The sequence below is a fragment of the Lithobates pipiens genome, unplaced genomic scaffold (assembly GCF_037356315.1).
Source record: "Lithobates pipiens isolate NorthernLeopardFrog02 unplaced genomic scaffold, aLitPip1_a1.2 Scaffold_16, whole genome shotgun sequence".
Taxonomy (NCBI): domain Eukaryota; kingdom Metazoa; phylum Chordata; class Amphibia; order Anura; family Ranidae; genus Lithobates; species Lithobates pipiens.
The window spans coordinates 404385828-404403352 of record NW_027507748.1 but is presented as its reverse complement, the minus strand read 5'-3'; the positions used below and the strand labels follow the sequence as shown (position 1 = coordinate 404403352).

The following is a 17525-nucleotide window of genomic DNA, read 5'->3' as shown; positions in this document are numbered from 1 at the left end:
GGAGGAAGGCGGGCCTGGTCTCCCAGAAGTGGGGAACAGTACCTGTCCCCCCCCCCCCCCCCCCCCCCACAAGGTGGCAAATGTGCCACCAGAGGGGGGGGGCAGGAGACCAATAAGCGGAAGTTCCTCTTTTGCGTGGAACTCCACTTTAACCACTTCTGGACCGCACATATACTGCGGCAGGGTGGCCCGGCTGCGCAAAATGATCTACCTGTACATTGTTTCGTGCATGAGATACTGTGGGTGGGTGTGCACGCACCCCATGGTTGCGTGGGTCCAGCGGACTCCACAGAGGCATAATGGGGATCTTCCTAATGTAAACAAGTCTGATCCCCCTTTCTGACAGGAGATAACACTGAGATCGGCTGTTTCTAGTGATCAGGAACAGCGATCTGTGTTGTCCCAGTGAGCCCATTCCCCACATGGTTACCACACACACTGAGGCAACGCAGTTAACCCTTTAATCGCTCCCTAGTGTTAACCCCTTCCCTGCCAGTGTCATTTATACATTGATCAGTGCAATTTTTATTTTTTTATCACTGTATTGGTGTTGCTGGTCCCCAAAAAGCTTTACTTGGTGTCAGATTTGTCCGTCGCAGTAAAAACAATAAATAAAAATTAAAAGTCCCTAAATCTATCCCTTATTTTGTAGACGCTATAACTTTTGCACAAACCAATCTATATACGTTTATTGGTGTTATTTTTGGTAAAAAAAAAAAAATGAAGTAGAATACATATAGCCCTAAACTGATAAACAAATTTGCTTTACTTTTATTCATTTTCTTTCAAAATTTACACTTTTTTTTATTTTTATTTTTTTAATATGCTCAAAGAGAGAACGCATCATTGCAACAAATACAGATCTCTTTGAATATGAAGTACAGTGTGTTTTGAGAACATTTAACCACTTTCAGACCGGACCATATTGCTGGCTTAAGACCAGACCACTTTTTGCGATTCAGCACTGCGTCGCTTTAACTGACAATTGCGAGGTCATGCGACGTGGCTTTTTTTTTTTTTCTCCCAAAAATAGAGCTTTCTTTTGGTGGTATTTGATCACCCCTGCGGTTTTTATTTTTTGCGCTATAAACAAAAATAGAGTGACCATTTTGAAAAAAAAAGCATTATTATTTTTTTTTTTTTTACTAAGTTATAATATCCCCCAAAAATCTCGATCTCTCTCTCGATCTCTCTCGATCTCTCTCGATCTCTCTCGATCTCTCTCGATCTCTCTCGATCTCTCTCGATCTCTCTCTCTCGATCGATCTCTCTCTCTCTCTCTCTCTCGATCGATCTCTCTCTCTCTCTCTCTCGATATCTCTCTCGATATCTCTCTCGATATCTCTCTCGATATCTCTCTCGATATCTCTCTCGATATCTCTCTCGATATCTCTCTCGATATCTCTCTCGATCTCTCTCTCGATCTCTCTCTCGATATCTCTCTCGATCTCTCTCTCGATATCTCTCTCGATCTCTCTCTCGATCTCTCTCTCGATCTCTCTCTCGATCTCTCTCTCGATATCTCTCTCGATCTCTCTCTCTCTCTCTCGATCTCGATCTCTCTCTCGATCTCTCTCTCTCTCTCGATCTCTCTCTCTCTCGATCTCTCTCTCTCTCGATCTCTCTCTCTCTCGATCTCTCTCTCTCTCGATCTCTCTCTCTCGATCTCTCTCTCTCTCTCGATCTCTCTCTCTCGATCTCTCGATCTCTCTCTCTCTCGATCTCTCTCTCTCGATCTCTCGATCTCTCTCTCTCGATCTCTCTCTCGATTCCTGTGTAAATGGCAGTGTAGGGGTGTGTTACTAACTGTGGGGGGCTGGGCTTTGTGTTACTCAACACTGATCTCTGCTCTAATCACATGGAGCAGAGATCAGTGTCACTTGTTGCTAGGCAGAACAGGGAGATGCTGTTTACAATGGCATCTCCCCGTGAGATGATCGCGGGTACCCCTGCGGACTCGATTGACCTGCGACTGGACGCATGGGGGCCCGACCGGCACACGAGCACGCCGCCAGGTTGGCATTTAGAAATGGACGTACCTGTATGCCAATATGCCTGCGTGCGCCGGTCGGGAAGTGGTTAACATGTCACATCAATATCCTTCTGAATGGTCTTGAGTGGATGCCATGAATGCATGTACTATGCATTCATATAAATCGGCTTACATGGGGTTTCAGTAAGTGACCGGATCCTCTCCAGGTTTTCCTTTTTAAAAATGCTAAAATAGTAAATAACAGAGCAATGAAAGAAAGGGAAAGGGGGAAAGAAGGAGAGAATAAACAGACAGGGTGAGGGGGACATTGCCATTCCAGAGCATGGAAACACCATATGTCCCTAGAAGGGTTGTCCCCTCGTTGGAGTAAATAAAGATATTCCAAAGACTCCAGGGCTTTGTGTATTTCTCATGTTTGTGTTGTGCAGTAAAATTCAAGTCCATTTTGTTTATACCCTCCACCTTTCTGAGCCAACACCCAGTGGTCGATGGACACTGCTTTTTCCAGTAAAGGGGTATACAACATGCCTGCATTTTGCAGTGACATTTCATTCAGCTTGCATGACTGCATCTAACATTCATGCTACAAATTTTCTGGTTATTTACTAAAGGCAAATCCACTGTGCACTTGAAATTGCACTTCCAAGTGCACCTTTCATTGCAGTCGCTGTATATCCGAGGGGGACATTCAAGGAAAATTAAACCATATTTTAGCTTGCATGATTGGATAATAAAATCAGCAGAGCTTCCTCTCATTTCAGATTTACAGCGACTGCACTTGTAGTGCAAAGTGGATTTGCCTTCTGTAAATAACCCCCAAAGTGTCTGAGAGCAGAGGAATACATGCAGTGCATATGGAAAATATTCACAGCGCTTCACTTTGACCTTGACTAATCTCCCAGTTTCTGCTGCTGAAAAACATCCCCACAGCATGATGCTGCCACCACCATGCTTTACTGTAGGGATGGTATTGGCCAGGTGATAAGCGGTGCCTGGTTTCCTCCAGACTGGACGCTTGCCATTCAGGCCAAAGAGTTCAACCATGGTTTCATCAGACCAGAGAATTTGGTTTCTCTTAATTTCAGGAGAGGAGTCTGCACAATCGTGCAATACTTAGGGTAAGGTATGAGTACAGCTTTAAGCAATAAGCTAATGCGGGTTTATTTAGAATACCAGTTCAGTGTCCACATGGAATCCATTGATTGAAAATTCATGTTTGCAGGCAAGATAAATATTTATTAATATGTCTTATACTGATGTATGTTTGTCTTAGAGGCATTGATGTGGTGAGAAACAAGATCAAAATGTTTGCACAGCAAAAGGTTACACTTCCGAAAGGTCGGCATAAGATCATAATACTGGATGAAGCAGACAGGTGATTAACTTTTTATTAAATTACATGCCATCTCAAAGTTTTATTCCTCATTTTCAAATGTCACGATTAGTGTCATTTCACTAATGGGTAAGCTAGTTTTTGAAGTGATGTATTTGTGGTGATTGTGCAGGCTATTGTTAATCTCATTAGTGGAAATACAAGTGTACTTTTTAATGTTGTATTTTCATATTCTGTAGCATGACAGATGGAGCTCAACAAGCTTTAAGAAGAACTATGGAGATTTATTCAAAGACAACACGATTTGCTTTGGCTTGCAATGCATCTGATAAAATTATAGGCAAGTCCAATCTGTTTTCTGCATTCAGTGACTAGATCCAAGCCCCCGGTTCAAGGGCTCATGATTTTTGTATTTTTACTTTTTATTTATTTATTTATTTTTTGTCTTTCCCAGAACCCATTCAGTCTCGATGTGCTGTGCTTCGCTATACAAAGCTTACCGATTCACAGGTTCTTTCAAGGCTAATGGTCATTGTAGAGAGAGAGAAGGTTGAGTGCACAGATGATGGTCTTGAAGCAATTGTGTTTACAGCACAAGGAGATATGAGACAGGTAGTTGCTGTACTTTGAAAATGTGGTGATCAATTATTGTTTTTTCTCTCCATCGTTCTCGCATTGTTTTTGTGCAATTGAGCTTCATTATCGGCGAAGGAAGAACGATTTGTGTAGTCTGGTAGAATTTGCTTGCTGGGGAGAAGTACTAGTTTCTTTGAGCTGCTTTAGGAGTATTGGGGCATTTCTATATTTTTCCTTTTACTAAAAAAGGCTCATGCCCAGTCTATTTTGTTTTCATATTTGGAAATGCACCCTTTGCTTTTGACACTACTTTGCTGGTTTTTCTTTCCCTCCAGGCTTTAAATAACGTGCAGTCTACACATGCTGGCTTTGGGTATGTGAACAGTACAAATGTGTTTAAGGCAAGTGTTCTTTTGTTCAATACTGTCAGTTTGTGCTAGTACTGTAGCCACTTGCCTCTAAAATGTAATTTTATCTTTCAGGTTTGTGATGAACCACATCCACTGTTGGTGAAAGAAATGTTGCAGCACTGTGTGAATGCAAACATTGATGAAGCATACAAGGTTTGTATTCTAGAAATTCGTTATTTTACTTAACCAGTTGAGGACATTAGAAGGGTTCTATACATGCACATAAAAGTTACAACAGGCCAGGCGGGCAGTGGTTAAGTAATATGGTTGGGTGGATGTCACATGTCCTCCCACTAGTGCGCCGTGTGTGTGCTCTGTGTCTGGTGCAATACAGATCGTTGTACTGGGCAGCTATGCGTGTGACTCGTACCTTGTGATTGCTGTTATCAATCCCAGCGATCAGATGTAAGTTGTAAACCATGGCTTGTCAGTCATAGCCATTGTGTACTATTGTGATTGGTGACAGTGATCACAAGGCCAATAACGGGCCTGTACCATGTGACCAATAGTTCACTATGGCACATAAATGGATGCCATTCACAATGTCAAAATGATTGCTTATTTCAGTGATCACTGTATAAGCAATCATAGTGTAAAAAACGGCTGATCACCTCCTAGAGCGGTACAATGTCACTATGGGGACTGCGCTGCTCTGGTGACAGTATGAGGTTTAACCACTTTGTGCCCACGCTGTAGTTGAAAGACGTTTACAGAGTACTAAATGGGAAATCACAGCAGCCATTTAGCATGCGATCGGTGCTTCCAATGAGAGATTAACTCGTATGTAAACATGAGATCATCTCTCATCGCTGGCTCTCCCTCCTCACACAGACAGCGTGTGAGGAGGGAGAACAAACGGCTGCAGCGGTGAGTGAAAAATCTCACAACAAAGTGTCTATAGTGCCATCTGTCATCAGTGTCACGTGTCATTGTCCTGGTGCTCCAGGGCTTTCAAAAGTGTAATAGGTAGTCAACAAGTTAGATGTGTAACTTATGCTCCTAGAACACGTGATGGTGCTCCCTACATGTTGGGCCTCTCTAAGTGGCTAGGCTGTGTGAAAGTCCCACTCATGTGGTATTGTAATACTCAGGAGGAGTAGCAGAATGTATTTTGGGGCGTCATTTGTGGTATACACATGTCATGTCAGAGAAATGACCTATTACAATGACCATTTTGTGAGGGGGGGGGGGGGGGAGAATCTTAATTTTGCAAAGAATTGTGGGGAAAAAAATAACATCAAAAACCTCACCATGCATCTTACTAAATACCTTGGACTGTCTACTTTCAAAAAAAGGGGTCATTTGGGGGGTATATGTACTTTCCTGGCTTGTTCGTGTCACAAGAAATGAGATCATCATCACCAGTACATCAGGTGTGATCAATTTTTTATGAATTGCACCATAGCTTGTAGACTCTCTAACTTTCACAAAGACTAAATAATATCCACTAATTTGAGTTATTTTTACGAAAGATGTGTAGCGGTATAAATTGTGGTCAAAATTTATAAAGAAAAATGTATAATTTGCTGAATTTTATCACCCAAACAAAGAAAAATGCGTTTCTTTTTTTTTCAACATTTTCAGTCTTCTTTTTTTTTTTTTTTTTTTTTTTTTTCATTTATAGCACAAAAAATTTAAAAACCCAGAGGTGATCAAATACCACCAAAAGAAAGCTCTATTTGTCTGGGAAAAAAAGGGCAAAAAATTTAATTTGGGTAGCGTATTACATGACTGAGTAATTGTCATTCAAAGTGTGAGAGCACCGAAAGCTGAAAATTGGTCTGGGCAGGAGGGGAGTTTAAGTGCCCAGTAGGCAAGTGGTTAAGTGGAAGTCATTTTCAAGTTGCGCTGTATGGAGCAGCTTCAGAGTTAGGAGACTTTGAAGCCACCCCAATTTGAACCAAGCATTGAAGCCTGTTTTCCACTTATGTTTTGGTGGACTTTATGTAAATACAAGATGCCATCGGGAGTTGTGTTCATGCACAATGCCTGTTCAGACAGAGCACTGCTAATGTTTGAGGTTTCTTCTAGTAACACTTGTGTATGATTAATTTTCTTGTACAGTTTTTTTTTTTTCCTTTTACTAAAACCATATAATATGAGGTCAAATTTGACTTTCAAATTGTATTTAATCAAGCAGGCCCTTGCACTACATAGATGAAGGTAAATCTAAAATAAATTGAACAAGAAAATTGTATAATGTTTAGCCAGTTATTCTCCTGCATAGCTTGATGTCATCTGCAAAGACTGAAATGGTACTTTTAACTCCAGAATGTGGGGATATATATTTTTAGATGTTTGTGTTTCCACCTGTGTAAATTTGCTGTCCCCTCAAAATAACTCAGCACACAGCCATTAATGTTTAAACCTCTGGCAACAGAAGTGGGTACACTGCTAAGTGAAAATGTCCAAATTGGGCCCAATTAGCCATTTTCCTTCCCCGGTGTAATGTGACTTGTTAATGTTGCAAGGGCTCAGGTGTGAATGGGGAGCAGGTGTTTTTAAATTTGGGGTTATCACTCTCACTTTCATACTGGTCACTGGAAGATCAGCATGGCCCCTCATGTCAAAGAACTCTCTGAGGATCTGAAAAAAAAAATTGTTGCTCTACATAAAGATGGCCTAGGCCAGGGTTGCCCGCTGTCTCCTAGCCTTTTTGCTTTGGCGGCGCTGGTTAGGCAGTCCGAGTGGATAGTCTGACTCGGGATGGGCCCTCTGGAGGAGAAAATCTCCCTGTATACGGATGACGCCCTGCTATATTTGCAAGATGCGGAGTCGTCTCTACAGGCTGCCCTTGAGTTATTCGATGAGTTTTTGGCAGGTTTTCGGGAATTCGCATTAATTGGTCCAAGTCGGTGCTCTTCCCGTTGGATGCGAACTCTGCAATTCAGCTAGCGTTGAGGTGGGTCGAGGAGTTCACACACCTGGGCATTAGAGTAACGAGGGACCTCCACTCATTTCAACAATTAAATCTCCGCCCCATAGTGCTACAAATGAAGGACCACTGTTCTAAGTGGACTACTCTCCCTTTAAATTTACTGGGTCGCATTAGTATTATTAAAACTATCTATTTGCCTAAATTTCTCTACATTTTCAGAAATTGTCCGGTGTGGTTGCCCCAGACTTTTTTCAGTTGGAGGGGTACCTGAGAAGCTTCTTATGGCGGGGCTCCTCCCCTTGGTTGGCCAGGGCATTTTCCAACCAGCGGGGGAGGGCTGGCGATGCCCAATCTGCTGGTGTATTATTGGGCGGCCATGCTGGTAACGGTACGGTGGTGGCTCGATGGGTCCAGGACGAACGCGGCAGTTTGCCTGGAGGCATCCATGATTGGTCCCCTTATGGAACTGAGCAGTTTGGTGCATCGTGGGTCCTCACGTGCCCCACCAGAACCATGATACAGATTTGGGAGGTGGCTGGGAAGTCCCGGACCCACAGTTGTGGGCCAGATATGGTGTTAAAATTTTGGGGGATGTAGTCTCCAATGGGACCCTTGTTCCTTTCCGGGAATTGGCGGAGAGGCATGGTATGCCTGCGAGCATGCTCTTTAGATACTGGCAGCTGCGGCATGCCTATAGGGCACAGTTTTGGGAACCGCCGATTCTTGGGTGGGTGCGCTGGAGGGCCTGCTAGATCAGGAGTCCCTAGTGAAACCCCTCTCTGCGTTATACTCAGTGCTGATCAGTAGGGAGTCTCCTAGATTGGAAGCATTATGGGACAAGTGGAGAGGGGACATCCCAACTTTAGATAGAGAGGCCTGGGAAGACTGCTTCGAGAGGAGTATCAGGCTTTTGATATCCTCTAAAGATAGGTTAATACAGACTAAATGTCTACATAGAGTTCACTTCACGCCTCAGACTGCACAGAGTCTATCCGAACAGATCCCCAAATTGCCCTAGATGTCGCTCCTCTGAAGGTTCATTTTTACATATGCGCGGGCACGCCCAGAACATATCGCAGTATTGGTCTGCGGTTATGGACTGCATTAATGAACGTCTTCAGTTGAGCGTCCCACTGACAGCAGAGCTGGCGCTGTTGGCTATCCACGATGACGAACAGAGGCCAAGATACACCAAAATGCTGATCTCGCTATTGCTTTTCTACGCAGAAAAATAAATTCTTATTAACTGGACCTCGCCTCTCCCGCCTACAAGAAGAGCTTGGGGGGAAAAGGCCATTGATGAAGTGTTGCCAATGTATAAACTAACCTATGCCAGTAGGGGTTTCCCCCAGAAATTTACACAAGTGTGGAAACCTTGGGTAGGCTCGATAGAGTACTAGATGTAGGTCCTTTTTTGCTCTGTTCCCCCGGGCATCGGGAGGTGGAGGCTGGGGAGGATACGCTGGGTGCCCTTCTCCCTCTCTCACCTCTCACATCTCCCACCTCTCACCCTCTCCTATCTCCCACCCTCCCCTCCTTCCCCTCTTTTCCTGTCCTCCTCCTTCCCCCCTCTTTTCCTGTCCTCCTCCTTCCCCCTCTTTTCCTGTCCTCCTCCTTCCCCCTCTTTTCCTGTCCTCCTCCTTCCCCTCTCTTCCTGTCCTCCTCCTTCCCCTCTCTTCCTGTCCTCCTCCTTCCCCTCTCTTTCTGTCCTCCTCCTTCCCCTCTCTTTCTGTCCTCCTCCTTCCCCTCTCTTTCTGTCCTCCTCCTTCCCCTCTCTTCCTGTCCTCCTCCTCCTTCCCCTCTCTTCCTGTCCTCCTCCTCCTTCCCCTCTCTTCCTGTCCTCCTCCTCCTTCCCCTCTCTTCCTGTCCTCCTCCTCCTTCCCCTCTCTTCCTGTCCTCCTCCTCCTTCCCCTCTCTTCCTGTCCTCCTCCTCCTTCCCCTCTCTTCCTGTCCTCCTCCTCCTTCCCCTCTCTTCCTGTCCTCCTCCTCCTTCCCCTCTCTTCCTGTCCTCCTCCTCCTTCCCCTCTCTTCCTGTCCTCCTCCTCCTTCCCCTCTCTTCCTGTCCTCCTCCTCCTTCCCCTCTCTTCCTGTCCTCCTCCTCCTTCCCCTCTCTTCCTGTCCTCCTCCTCCTTCCCCTCTCTTCCTGTCCTCCTCCTCCTTCCCCTCTCTTCCTGTCCTCCTCCTCCTTCCCCTCTCTTCCTGTCCTCCTCCTCCTTCCCCTCTCTTCCTGTCCTCCTCCTCCTTCCCCTCTCTTCCTGTCCTCCTCCTCCTTCCCCTCTCTTCCTGTCCTCCTCCTCCTTCCCCTCTCTTCCTGTCCTCCTCCTCCTTCCCCTCTCTTCCTGTCCTCCTCCTCCTTCCCCTCTCTTCCTGTCCTCCTCCTCCTTCCCCTCTCTTCCTGTCCTCCTCCTCCTTCCCCTCTCTTCCTGTCCTCCTCCTCCTTCCCCTCTCTTCCTGTCCTCCTCCTCCTTCCCCTCTCTTCCTGTCCTCCTCCTCCTTCCCCTCTCTTCCTGTCCTCCTCCTCCTTCCCCTCTCTTCCTGTCCTCCTCCTCCTTCCCCTCTCTTCCTGTCCTCCTCCTCCTTCCCCTCTCTTCCTGTCCTCCTCCTCCTTCCCCTCTCTTCCTGTCCTCCTCCTCCTTCCCCTCTCTTCCTGTCCTCCTCCTCCTTCCCCTCTCTTCCTGTCCTCCTCCTCCTTCCCCTCTCTTCCTGTCCTCCTCCTCCTTCCCCTCTCTTCCTGTCCTCCTCCTCCTTCCCCTCTCTTCCTGTCCTCCTCCTCCTTCCCCTCTCTTCCTGTCCTCCTCCTCCTTCCCCTCTCTTCCTGTCCTCCTCCTCCTTCCCCTCTCTTCCTGTCCTCCTCCTCCTTCCCCTCTCTTCCTGTCCTCCTCCTCCTTCCCCTCTCTTCCTGTCCTCCTCCTCCTTCCCCTCTCTTCCTGTCCTCCTCCTCCTTCCCCTCTCTTCCTGTCCTCCTCCTCCTTCCCCTCTCTTCCTGTCCTCCTCCTCCTTCCCCTCTCTTCCTGTCCTCCTCCTCCTTCCCCTCTCTTCCTGTCCTCCTCCTCCTTCCCCTCTCTTCCTGTCCTCCTCCTCCTTCCCCTCTCTTCCTGTCCTCCTCCTCCTTCCCCTCTCTTCCTGTCCTCCTCCTCCTTCCCCTCTCTTCCTGTCCTCCTCCTCCTTCCCCTCTCTTCCTGTCCTCCTCCTCCTTCCCCTCTCTTCCTGTCCTCCTCCTCCTTCCCCTCTCTTCCTGTCCTCCTCCTCCTTCCCCTCTCTTCCTGTCCTCCTCCTCCTTCCCCTCTCTTCCTGTCCTCCTCCTCCTTCCCCTCTCTTCCTGTCCTCCTCCTCCTTCCCCTCTCTTCCTGTCCTCCTCCTCCTTCCCCTCTCTTCCTGTCCTCCTCCTCCTTCCCCTCTCTTCCTGTCCTCCTCCTCCTTCCCCTCTCTTCCTGTCCTCCTCCTCCTTCCCCTCTCTTCCTGTCCTCCTCCTCCTTCCCCTCTCTTCCTGTCCTCCTCCTCCTTCCCCTCTCTTCCTGTCCTCCTCCTCCTTCCCCTCTCTTCCTGTCCTCCTCCTCCTTCCCCTCTCTTCCTGTCCTCCTCCTCCTTCCCCTCTCTTCCTGTCCTCCTCCTCCTTCCCCTCTCTTCCTGTCCTCCTCCTCCTTCCCCTCTCTTCCTGTCCTCCTCCTCCTTCCCCTCTCTTCCTGTCCTCCTCCTCCTTCCCCTCTCTTCCTGTCCTCCTCCTCCTTCCCCTCTCTTCCTGTCCTCCTCCTCCTTCCCCTCTCTTCCTGTCCTCCTCCTCCTTCCCCTCTCTTCCTGTCCTCCATTTGAGGTGGGTAGACCCTGCTGTAGCATGATGGATGAATCTCTGGCAGTTTATTCTGTTTATGTACATTGTTTTGTATTTGTTATATGGAACTTTGCTATGTAATTCTTGTCAATTGTACCATCCCTTTCTAATAAAGACCAACCTTTTTGTTAAAAGATGGCTAGGCTATAAGATGATTGCCAAGCCCCTGAAACTGAGCTGCAGCATGGTGGCCAAGACCATACAGTGGTTTAACAGGACAGGTTCCTCTCAGAACAGGCCTCTCCATGGTCGACCAAAGAAGCTAAGTGCACGTGCTCAGCGTCGTATCCAGAGGTTGTCATAGGGAAATAGATGTATGAGTGCTGCCAGCATTGCTGCAGAGGTTGAAGGGGTGAAGCGTCAGCCTGTGAGTGCTCAGCCCATATGCTGTGCGCTGCATCAAATTGGTCTGCATGGCTGTCATCCCAGAAAGAAGCTTCTTCTAAAGATGATGCACAAGAGCCCGCAAACAGTTTGCTGAAGACAAGCAGACTAAGGACATGGATTACTGGAATCATATCCTGTGGTTTGATGAGACCAAGATAAACTTATTTGGTTCAGATGGTGGCATTCTTTGCCTTGCTAAAGAGGCTGAGGGTAAAGGTGATGGAATGGCCAAGAATGTCTCCAGACCTAAACCCTATTGAGCATCTTTGGGTCATCCTCAAATGGAAGGTGGATGAGTGCAAGGTCTCTAACATCCACCAGCTCTGTGATGTCGTCATGGGGAGTGGTGGCCACACAAAATATTTCCACTTTCACTTAGGGGTGTACTCACTTTTGTTGCCAGCGGTTTAGACATTGATGGCTGTGTGTTGAGTTGTTTTGAGGGGACAGCAAATGTACACTGTTATACAAGCTGTACAGTCACTGCTATACATTTTTTGCAAAGTGTCATTTCTTCAGTGTTTATCACATGAAGATATAATATATTTACAAATATGTGAGGGGTGTACTCTTGTGAGATTGTATATTATTATTATTTTGTGATTTTTTTTTTTTTTTTTTTTTTTTTAATTATTGCAGGTAGTGGCTCATCTCTGGAAACTAGGTTACTCCCCAGAAGACATCATCAGTATTATCTTTCGTGTGTGCAAGACTTTCCAGATGCCTGAATATCTCAAACTGGAATTTATTAAGGTAAATTTAACTGGTGCTATTAGGTAATATTTCAAATGTTGAGGAAGAAAACGCAAGCCTAATTCTGCATGTTAGGGGTGCAAAAAAAACAGTGTCGGATGCTTTTTATCTTGTCAGCACCAAGGGATGCTAAAAAAAAAATTAAAAAATAAAAATAAAAAAAATGCCCAGAAAAGAATGATGCCAGTGGTTGCCTCATAACAGTAAACTTCATATAATCTTTCTAGGCATAAAATAGTCCTACTTAACAGCTTGTATGCATCTCATTTTCAGGATTAATTGTAGCAGTCATTAAAGGTAAAATGCACCTTCAGTTTGAGTTATCGATACTAAGGTCAGTGAAATGTACAGAAATAGAAGCAAGATTGGGTGGGACTTTGCATGTATAATGTAGGGTTTTTTAAGAAATTCACAAATCAAGGAGATTTAAAAAGAAAATATACAGTTTTATTTAATATATACATGAAATGAGTTAAAACATTTTAAAAACAACTTTAAAAGCTCTGTTGCAGTGTAACTTATCCAGGTTGTTCTCCTGGCTGAGGGATCCGATAAGTCGGCCTAGATGTGTTTTGCTGGATGACCCACTTCATCAGGGTCTCGGATTATAGGATCGTTTTTATATAAATGTATACACTGCAATGATGCATAAACATATATATTATTGACAACGGCATTATTTTTTCATATTACAAACTACTAGTGATATAATTCATTTAGATTATGATCCAATAAATCAAAAGCATAAGAGCATAAAGAGACCCGTTTTATACACTGCGATAAAACATGGGGTAAGGAGAGAGGGTTGTCCTAAAAGGCATATTGCATATATAACCCATGTAATGAGGGTATAGATTTCAACCACCCACAAAACCATGTGTGTGATAAAAAAAATAATAATTTTATATATATATATCTCATTTATTCTCTATCCTGTGAAACGCATAGGCTGACTTTTCAGATTCCTCAGCCAGCATAACACCCTGGATAAGTTAACCACTTTCAGACCGGACCATTTTGCTGGTCAATGACCAGAGGTCTTTTTACAATTTGGCACTGCGCTGCTTTAACTGGTATTTGCGCGGTCATGCAATGTTGTACCCAAACAAAATTTGCGTCCTTTTCTTCCTACAAATAGAGCTTTCTTTTGATGGTATTTGATTGCCTCTGCGATTTTTATTTTTTGCGATATAAACGTAAAAAGACCGCAAATTTTGAAAAAAAATGATATTTTCTACTTTTTGTTATTAGAAAAATCCAATAAACTCAATTTTAGTCATACATTTAGGCCAAAATGTATTCAGCCACATGTCTTTGGTAAAAAAAAAGTCAATAATTGTATATTTATTGGTTTGTGCAAAAGTTGTCACATCTACAAACTAAGGTACGTTTTCTGGAATTTACGCAGCTTTTAGTTTACGACTGCCTATCTCATTTCTTGAGGTGCTAAAATGGCAGGGCAGTACAAACCCCCCCCAAATGACCCCATTTTGGAAAGTAGACCCCCTAAGGAAATTGATAAGTGGCATGTTGAGCCCATTGAATATTTTTTATTTTTTTTTTTTTTTACACAAAGTTGTCACTAAATGATATATTGCTCACACATGCTATGGGCATATGTGAAATGACACCCCAAAATAAATTCTGCTGCTTCTCCTGAGTATGGGGATACCACATATGTGGTACTTTTTGGGAGCCTAGCCGCGTACGGGGCCCCGAAAACCAAGCACCGCCTTCAGGCTTTCTAAGGGCGTAAATTTTTGATTTCACTTCTCACTACCTATTACAGTTTTGAAGGCCATAAAATGCCAAGATGGCACAAAACCCCCACAAATGACCCCATTTTAGAAAGTAGACACCCCAAGCTATTTGCTGAGAGGCATGTTAAGTCCATGGAATATTTTATATTTTGCCACAAGTTGCGGGAAAATTACAAACTTCTTTTTTTTTTTTTTTCACAAAGTTGTCACTAAATGATATATTGCTCACGCATGCCATGGGCATATGTGAAATGACACCCCAAAATAAATTCTGCTGCTTCTCCTGAGTACGGGGATACCACATATGTGGGACTTTTTGGGAGCCTAGTTGCGTACGGGGCCCCGAAAACCAAGCACCGCCTTCAGGCTTTCTAAGGGCGTTACAGTTTTGAAGGCCATAAAATGCCAAGATGGCACAAACCCCCCCCCCCCCCCAAATTACCCCATTTTGGAAAGTAGACACCCCTAAATTTAGGGGTACACTAGTGAGACTAGGTAATAAATGGCGGGTGCCCTGAAACTATAAAAAAATAACTAACCAACCAGCGTCACCTGTAACAGTTATATGGTGATCACTGGTGAAAGGGTTAACTAGGGGGCAATCAGGGGGCTTTATGCGGTAGTATATGGGGGTCCCTGGCGCTATAAAAAGCTGCAGCGAACCTAAATACCTACCTGCCTAACTAGCGTCACCTGTGACACTAATACAGCGATCAGAAAAACGATCGCTTATTAGGCTGGGTTCACACTGGAGCGATGCGGGAACGCCATGAATCCGCGGCGGGTTCCCGCATCGCATGCCTCCCGGCGGCAGTTCACACTGCCCTATGCGAACTGCTGGGAGTGTCAGTGAAATGTTAATGACACCCCCCAGATCAGTTCGCATATCGCAGTGCAATCTGCAAACTCGGATCGCATGGTGTGAACACCCATGCGATCCGATTCTGCTGCGGACCAAAAAAGGGTCCCGTGCGAGTTTGCGGCGGGTGCGGCGCGAATTCAGCCATACTATCTGTATGGCTGAACTCGAATCGCACAGAGATCGGATGTGATTTGCACTGCAGTGTGGTGCGAATCACATCCGTGCTCATAAACCGCTGCAATGTGAACCTAGCCTTAGTGACACTGGCGACGGGGGGTGATCACGGGGTTAAACCTTTATTGGGGGGGTTAGGGGGGTACATTAGAACTAAAGGGGGCTAACCCTAACTGCCCTAACAGTTATTAGTCACAAATGACACCAATGCAAAAAAAAAAATGCAATTGGTGTCACTGTGACTGGGGGGGCAGGGGTAATTGGGGGGGTGATCGGGGGTGAAGGGGGGGGGGTGTGAGTGTGCCTGGCATGTTCTACTGTGAAGTGTTGTGTTGGTGCAACACGACACGGAGGAGAGATTACATCACTTCCTCTCCTGTGTTTACATTACAGGAGAGGAAGTGATGCAATGCTTCACTTCCATTCGTCAGGAGCGATCGCGAGGGGGTGGCCATGAATGAATGGCCGCCCCCTCATCCCAGATCGCTCCTGCACGGATACCGACCGCCGCTGGCACCGGGGGGGGCCCGATTGGGCCCCCCACCCGCGGGAAGGCAGGGACGTACAGGTACGCCCATATGCCTGCCCGTGCCATTCTGTCGACGTATATCGTCGTGCGGCGGTCGGCAAGTGGTTAAACTGTAAGCCCTTGTACACACGGTCGGAGATTCCGACGGAATGTGTCTGATCGGACCGTATTATCGGATAATCCGACTGTGTGTGGTCTCCATCGGACTGTTTCCGTTGGAATATCCGACGGAGCAAGTTTTCCAACAACATGCTCCGATTGGACATACTCTGATCATGTGTAGCCTACTCTGACGGACAAAGTGCCACGCATGCTCAGATCAAATTCCTAGACCAAAGCTATTGACTACTAGCCTGAACGTAGTCCCGTCGTAACGAAATAACGTCATCACGTTATGTACAACAGTTTCGGACAAAATCCAACGGATTTGATTGTCAGAATGTCCGACCGTGTGTACAAGGGCTTGCAGTGCTTTTAACCACTTGGCGCCCAAGCTACGTCATATGACATCGTGGGCTTTGTGGTGGTATATCTGAATGATATGAATATAATATATTCATATATGTAATATGAATGATGCCTGAGGTTACAGACATTATTCAGATATCGTCATTTTCAGCCGGCGATTCCCTGCACCATAAAAACGATCATAGCGGCTGTTCCGCCACTTGATCGTTCTTACGGGTGGCGGGAGGGGAACCCCGCCGCCCTCCGGTGCTTCTACCAACTCACCGATTCCGTCCGTGAGTCGGTCACAAGATCCGCCGGCCCCCGGATGATATCGTAGAGATTTCCGGCGGACCAGATGGTCCCCGGATTCTCTATGATCGTTTGGAGGCGTCAAACAAAAAAAATAAAATTAACAATAAAAAATAAATAAATAAAATTTAAAGCACCCCTGTCCCTGTGAGCTCATACGCAGAAGCGAATGCATATGCAAGTCCCGCCCAAATATGAAAAAGGTGTTCGAGGTATCGCTGAGCGAGAGCATTAATTCTAGCCCTAGACCTCCTGTAACCCAAAACATGTAACCAGTAAAAAAAATTAAAGCGTCGCCTATGGGGATTTTTAAATCCCAACGTTTGGCGCCATTCCACGAGCACAGGCAATTTTGAAGCGTGACATGTTGGATATCTATTTACTCGGCGTATCTTCCTCTTTCACATTATGCAAAAAAATTGGGCTAACTTTACTGTTCGCTATTTTTATTTTTTTAAAGCATGAAACTGTGTTGTGTTTTGTTCAGGAAAAAAAAAACATGTTCGAAAAATTGCTGCGCAAATACCGTGCGAGATAAAAAGTTGCAACGACCGCCATTGTATTCTCTAGGGTCTTTGCTAAAAAAAAAAATATATATATATATATATATATATATATATATATATATATATATATATATATATATATATATATATATATATATATATATATATATGTATATATATATAATGTATATGTATGTATGTATGTATGTATGTTTGGGGGTTCTATGTAATTTTCTAGCAAAAAAATTATGAATTGTACATGTAGGAGAGAAATGTCAGAATTGCGTGCAAAGTCCCACTCAAATCTTGCTTCTATTTCTGTACATGCTTTTTTTTTTTTTTCGGGATGGTATTCATGTAGGGTTTAAACCTCCTACCCACACCCTTTGATAACACATAAGGTCAGTGACATGCTACCTCAGATGGTAGTTGGGTACTACTGAGGCTGGAGTGTCTACCAGACAGGCTGTCAGTGCAACTCAATAACATTATGACGTGGAACCTGTTAACTGTGCAGGATCAGAAGGGTCTTCTTTTTTAAATGTGAGCTGACATTTTTTTTTTTTGTGTGCGATTACCTACTTCAGTCTACCCCCACATTGCACTACATGATTTTGTTCATTTTAGTTGTGAAGTAGGAGCAGCAAGTGTGTGTGTGTGTGTGTGTGTGTGTGTGTGTGTGTGTGTGTGTGTGTATGTATATTATATAAATAAATAAAAATTTCCGTGGCTTCCATATTTTAAGATAGTATTAAACACTCAGCTTTTGAGAATGT

The 17525-nt window shown here is 45.0% G+C and overlaps 1 protein-coding gene across 1 annotated transcript in view; it reads left to right on the top strand.

The window, feature by feature from the left end:
* Positions 1-17525, top strand: part of RFC2 (replication factor C subunit 2) — a 47693-nt gene that overhangs the window by 29367 nt on the left and 801 nt on the right. Inside the window, exons 5-10 of the mRNA XM_077482363.1 lie at positions 3267-3368; positions 3566-3666; positions 3781-3938; positions 4238-4303; positions 4385-4465; positions 12046-12159. Coding sequence (XP_077338489.1) covers positions 3267-3368; positions 3566-3666; positions 3781-3938; positions 4238-4303; positions 4385-4465; positions 12046-12159 — 622 coding nt within the window. The remainder of the gene's footprint in view (positions 1-3266; positions 3369-3565; positions 3667-3780; positions 3939-4237; positions 4304-4384; positions 4466-12045; positions 12160-17525) is intronic.